We start from the raw sequence: 7,014 nt of genomic DNA on the forward strand, positions 1-7,014 counted from the left end.
GTTTTAATAAAATTTTGAATGTAAGACACTTAAACCTTGTGTCATGCGCAGTAAAGGGTACCCGGGGCGATAGGGTTAATTTAAAATTTTTAGAAATGAACAATTAATTATTATTTTAATTAATGCGTCCTGCAATCTGTGAACATATTATTTGTGAAATACTTCAGGCATTTATTTCTGAAAGAAAAAAAAATTCATATTGATGTGACAGTTAATAAGCAAGATATAACTAATTATAGAACAGCACATATGTTTCTGTACTTATATAAAAATAAGCCTTGGCTGTCATGGAAGAGTTGTTTAACTCTAAAGATGGCAGTGAAAGATTTAATGTAGAAATGAATCTTCTTTATATAACATTAATCAGTGGTTATGCTAGCTTATTTGTCTATGTTTTCCAAAATCCCAAAAAATGTATGTCCTGTCTTGCGGGAGTTCATACAATTTAATATGTGGCTTTTTCTCAAATTGTGTGTTCAGTAAGATACATTTTCAGTTTTGTATTGGATAATTATTATTTTCAAAGGTTTCTGTGAAAATATTTTTATGAATAAGGAAAAATAGAGACCCCATCAGAAAACCATTTTTCTGTAAAACATTTTCATGCATTATAAACAACTTTTGATCATAGTTTAATGTTATAAAAGTCAATTTAATATATCTTGACTTTATTGTTAAACTGTAGGATAATTAATATTGTTGTCATCATCTTGCGATTAGAAGCAAGTACGTCTTACATTGAACTTACACTGTATTTTTGTTGTTTGTCAATTTTTAAATACGTGATTGAAAATAAATCTTTTTGTAATTTGTGGTTTTGTATCCTCTGTAATACCTTACTATGAAACAGTTTTAGTATTCTTGTGAATCAATTTACAATAAGTTGCAGGTTTTATTTTTGGTTCAATTTTCATAGATCCAGCTTACTCCAACTCAACTCCAATTAATTCGAATGCAAATGCAGGGACAAGCTGCAAATAGCCAGCCAGTAATTATTCAAACATCCCCTTTGGCTCAAGGAGCAACTGCTCAAACTGTTCAACAGGCTGCACCTCAGGTAAAAAAATTTGCCATTTCAACTTTGTTGTTTTTTTATAGAGTTCATGAATCAAATTATTTTTCTTTGCTTAAATTTGGAGAATTAAATATAGCTGATACAGTTGTGTGTGAAAGAAACTTTTCTTTTTCCATGGTCAGACCACTTCTTTTGTATGAGTATCCTATATGCTAAGTGAAGACAAGTTGTGGGTTAGACTTTCCAGAAGATGACCCCACAAGGTAGATTCCTGTATGTGGTGAGATGACCTCCCAGGATATGTTCTGTATCTTCAGTTTACCTCCTCTGAGATCTGAACATCCATCCACGTTTGCCATGTGTGGCATCCCATGAAGGGGAGGAGAGGATCCTGGTGGTTGAGGGGTGTCATTGATGGGACAGTTTATATATGTGGTACTTCAATACACTTTACGTTTGTGGAGTTGTTATGAATGTGAGAGGCGGCATCATTTTATACATGAATTTTCTAAGGTTTACCCCCTGACGTTGGACAGTGTCATTGGAGATGGTGACACTATCCGGCTTGACTGTGTTTTTAGATTTTTGTGAGCCATAGGCCTTTTTAAATCTACTTAAGCTACTTAAGTTTTTTTATCTGATTTTTGGGCTTTAAGTTTTTAACTTGATTTGTTTTTACATTTTATAGTTTTTTACTTCTGGCATTTTTACCGGTTGTTTGGCACAAATAGCCCAGTGGCATTGCACCAAAAAATGCCAATCAACCAACTAGAAGTTGACACTGATGATATATTATGCACTTGAAACTATAGGTAGTCAACCATACTAACCTTAAATAGTTGTGTTTTCTGGATCCTCATGCATGTTTCTAACCACATATTCATATCTGATGAATATATTTATAACCAATAGAAAAAACATTTTGTCCTCCACAACAAGCTTATTAAAGTATTTCTTTTGTGTGGGCATATGTAGACAATTGGCCTTAGATTCTTTATATGTGATCAATGTTGTTAAACTCCAAGCAGCTAACAGAATTTTTTAAACCTATTTATGACTTAGTTAGAAAGCAAGTTAAATTATAGTAGTTTTGGGGTATTATAGTTTAATGCCTAATGTATTTTTTGTGATCTAATATGTATGATTTTTTATTTGAACAACTAACTGAGTGAAAAAAAAACAAAGTGAGACCTTCCAAATAAGTACATAAATCACAAGTGTAATGCACTTTGCTCATGGTGTTTTCAACAGATGGCTAATGAAGTTTTTCTATGATTTATTGCTTTTGACAGAGGACAGTGGTCCAAAGTACAGGCAAAAAAAACCCATAAAATTAAAAAGAATACACACATGAAAGGGTTAACAGTTGAAAATGTGAATATAATAAAATTGAGAATCTTGCAAATTGAAGTGTTTAAAGAAAAAGTAAAAGGTATTGTTCATTTCAATTCATATTTTGCAACTTTACTTCGTACACTGATGATTTTGCTACAGTTAGTGTTGTGGTAGAGAAAATAAATAAGAAGTTCTAAAGGTTATGCAAATAAAATATTGGTGAAAAAATTTTTTAATCTTAACCTGAAAATCATCTTCCACTCAAACTTCTCAGTCAGACAAACTTGGTAAAGGCATCTTAAGTTCACAGACGAGAGTCTAGTTAAACATACTTTATTAAATATTCAATTTTTTTCTATATAATGTTTTGGGAAGATACACATAATAAATTCAGAATTATAGTAAATATTATCATGTATAGCTTCACAGAAATGGGATCAGTCATCAGTGCACCAATGCCATGCTCTTTTGTTTAACCAATGGTCTCTTTTCAGAATCATATAGTTGTCGTTGTTTATCTCACTTTGTGTTCTTTGAAACTAATCTACAGCAGGTGGCTTTAGATGTATATATATTTGTATGTTTCATTCACCTAATGTTTTTTTATTATGCATACTTGTTTTGTTGTAATTAGAGAAAACAATTAATAATGAGAAAATAATTTAGTTGTGATTCTAATAAAACTGATACAAGAAAGCCTTCACCAATAATTTATGTAGTTTTGAGTGTGATACCATTAGTAAAAGTGTTGAGTAAGTTAACAAAACTTGACATACTGAACCATGGGAAACAAATACCCAACTTGTGCCTTCTGAAAATTTTTTATGTTTTACTCACTGTAGTAACGTGACTTTTCATAAATTCTAAAACTTAATTTACAACCACTACACAAGTATTAACTATAAACATCCATGTTGTAAGCAAACATTAAAATGTAATGTATTAATATGTTTATCATAGAATTAATGTATGTTGGAATAGATGTAGAACAGTCAAAAAGTTAACTCCATTAAATTAAGTGATAGCAAACTTTTTAGTGAGACTACTATTATTTTATGGGGTAATGTGAATGAAAACAGTCTAAGTAGATGTGTGATGGATTTCAGAATGATGTATGTTTGCCAAATAAAGTATGCTTAACTAAAGTAAGCCTGTTGAAAACAAGACATTTATTTATGAACTTGCAATACATATGCAGTGTTTCATATAAAAGATAACGCTTTGATGTCACATTCACTCATGGTATGAGTTCGTATCAAAACAGTTTCCGTACGTGTATATAAGGGTACAAGTTTACATCAGCAACAACCTTATTAACCATTATATTAGATTTATTTTATTTTCACCAAAAGTGAAATTGTAAATATAATATCTGTGACATAGAGACCTAATATGTTCTCTGATTTGCTGTGCCTTCTGCTGGTAACTGCAATTTTGCCTTTTCAAAGTTCATCAGCACAGCTTAAGTCAGCAAGCCAAAGAAATAATTAGATGTGATTCAAGATTTGTTTTGACCTGCAATGATAAGTATCTTATTACTCCTTCCACCTCCTACCTCCTTATTATCATTATCTGTTTATAAGTTTACATGATTCAAGCTTTTATTTATCCTGCAATGGTAAGCATCTTATTACTCCTCCCATACTCTTTATCCTTATTATCATCACCTGTTTGTAAGATTGTGATTTAACCTTATTACTCCTTCCTACCTTCTGTCCACAGTATAAGAATTCAGACCTATTTACTTCTTCCACCCCTCCCTCCTTATTATCACTACATGTTTATAAGATTATCTTATACTTTATGATGAAAGTTTTATTTTATTTTTTGTTTTTGTTTTTCCTCCTTCGCTGTTAGTTTTAGTGTGTCTGTACATCACCCAGAATTGACTGGTTCAAGTACCATAGCTTTTGATATTGAATCTGCTGGTGTACTGGGGCTATTTTTATTTTAAGATTTTTTCTATGAGAAGGGGATAAAAGCCTACTTTTCTTTATACTAATGGTACTAGTACACTAAATAATTTTTATTTACTTAAATCATGCAACTAAGAACATAATAATAACATGCATAAAGTAAACAATGTCCTATAAGTATCATAATTTTTCTGCAACTTTAGCATAAGAGCCTTTAAATCTTATCTTAATCTTGTTGATCTGAAAACTGCAAAAGAAACTTTCAAACTGAAGATGAAATAAATAATTCTCTATAGTGAAAACAACGTAATATGTCATTTGATAGACCTTGGTTATAAATAATATGGTATAAAACTTCAGTGAGAAGTAATGGCAGTTTGTGAAAGAAAGGATGTGGCAAGTGGGTCTGATCTTCTAATTTATGACTCTGTAAACAAATAAGATTGAATTGTATTTTTGTTATATTGTCCTTCCCCCAAGCTATGTTGTGAAGATACGTTATACACCAACCTACATATTGCACATCTTCCTCACTTAGCATGTCTTTAGGAAAAGAGCCTTAAAACTATACATATTAGTCCATCCAGTGTTACAATCCTTGATGAGTTCTTTTCCAATATATACATCAGCCACTCGAAATCCTTTTATATCTGCTATTGTTGCTTTTTCTTTTCTCTTCCTGTAACTGCAACACATATAGTAAAGACAAATCTATTCTCTTCCTGTAACTGCAACACATATAGTAAAGACAAATCTATTCTCTTCCTGTAACTCAACACATATAGTAAAGACAAATCTATTCTCTTCCTGTAACTGCAACACATAGTAGTAAAGACAAATCTATTCTCTTCCTGTAACTGCAACACATGTAGTAAAGACAAATCTTTTCTCTTCCTGTAACTGCAACACATGTAGTAAAGACAAATCAAAACACTGCCCACATCGCAGTAACACACTTTGTTCCACGTTTCTTCTTTCTTGTTCCAGTAATTCTATGTCCAATTTCGAGTTACATCTGCATTTCGAATTTACACTGCTTTCTTTACTTCATGTCATTGTTTCACTCTTGTTATTAGTTCTAGTTTATTCATATCACATTCAATATTGTTACGCTTGTTCTCATATGCCAGTTCTCATTTTTCATTTTCAATCAGTGATTCAACTAATTCTATTAATTTTGCTTATTAATATTGTCTAGAATACTTGTATTTTATGATCTACTAACCTCGTCAGTTTATTATTAAGCTAATCTAATTTTGTCTTCAATCTGCACAATCTCTTTACATCCTAATTTTCATTTGAGGATTTACAATCATTCAGTTCGATCACTTCAGTAGCCTCTGAATATGACAATGTTTTAAGCATCTTAATCAGAGCCAATTTGTTATGTGCTTTGTAAAACAGTATGCTCACTACACTACACTACTACTAAACATAGTGTTATGAGTACTGAATTAGATAACTCCCACTGTCGTTTTCTGCTGTAGCTCAAATTTTCTACATGTTGTTGAAACTCTTTAATTGTTAACTCTTCTTCTCTCATTTCCAAGTACATGTGTTAATGCTATGAAACAGTAATATATGGTTTTTTCTCTCTCTACATTTAAAGCCAAATAGTTATTTACTGCTAAAGGTTTCAACATTGTATCTGTTGCTTTCAAGGATATCTCTATAAACATTCTCAAGGTATCCCTTACCGCAACTGTCTTTACATGAGTCCACCTATAATACATGTAAATCTAATCACTATGTGTGGGAATGTGTAAATGTGGTGGTAATCTCCTTTCAATTTCATCTAACACTTTTTATAACTTACTTGGAGTATAATGTAAGAACTTAACTTTCTATTTGCAGCCATTTAAAGTGCTTGTACTAACTTAGCTAACTCAGTTCTACTGCTTTCTACTGTAAAAGTTAACTGTGTAAATTATTCTGAATTCTTGCATTGAAAACTAACATTTCAGTTCCTGCTTTATGTATTTCAGTTTGTTCTAATCTAGCATGTAGTAATTCATTAGTGATATTCACTAGTGCTCTAGATACTTTTCTTATCTCCTGATCTTGGAATTCAATTGTTTGATTCAAAAATTCATTATAGTGCTTGTTCACCTATCAAATGAATCATGTCTTTAGATATTTGTCTCTGATGATCAACCCGTTTGTTTAATTATCTTAAATCATCTGTTGTCACAGTGTCCAATAAGAATTTTAAAATACTATCACCTGCATTAACCTTATAACACCAGTACACTTTTTAAATACCCTTCTGTTCTTGTCACAAAGTGTTACCGAATTACATTCAAAATTTAATTATACCAATTTACTCTCAATGTATTTTAATGAAATTAGTGTTATCAATTATGTTATAATTCAAAGTTTTATATTATCTAAGTTTTTATTCTTTTATTTCAAAAGAAACATCTAAAACAACAGTTAAAAACCGCAGTTTTTGCTGACACGCTATTCTTTTAATGTTACAATTTCTCAACATTAAAAGCTGGTATAGAAAAAACTGTGCCTGTGCAGTGCAGGTGCTTCCTTCAGACATTCAAGGTTCACCATACATATGTTTTACATTACTATCTCAAGCTCATTCTAAGAATGTCTCCCCCCCAGGAAATCATTGTAAATATTTCCTTAGTTTAAGGTCAGCCATGACCACTTGAAAAGTAAAAGCTTTGTTGCTAAGAGACAGTTTTAAGTTGGAATGGCATGCTTATAACGAATGGAAAGAGGCTGTGTTGCTAA

General features: G+C 31.3%; 1 protein-coding gene across 3 annotated transcripts in view; it reads left to right on the forward strand.

Moving 5' to 3' along the window:
* LOC106469191 (nuclear transcription factor Y subunit gamma-like) overlaps window positions 1-7,014 on the forward strand; it is a 58,967-nt gene that overhangs the window by 38,596 nt on the left and 13,357 nt on the right. For all 3 annotated transcript variants that reach the window (XM_013929654.2, XM_013929655.2, XM_022397629.1), the window contains one exon: window positions 917-1,057. In XM_013929654.2, the coding sequence (XP_013785108.1) occupies window positions 917-1,057 (141 nt within the window). The remainder of the gene's footprint in view (window positions 1-916; window positions 1,058-7,014) is intronic.

The sequence above is a fragment of the Limulus polyphemus genome, unplaced genomic scaffold (assembly GCF_000517525.1).
Source record: "Limulus polyphemus unplaced genomic scaffold, Limulus_polyphemus-2.1.2 Scaffold3348, whole genome shotgun sequence".
Taxonomy (NCBI): domain Eukaryota; kingdom Metazoa; phylum Arthropoda; class Merostomata; order Xiphosura; family Limulidae; genus Limulus; species Limulus polyphemus.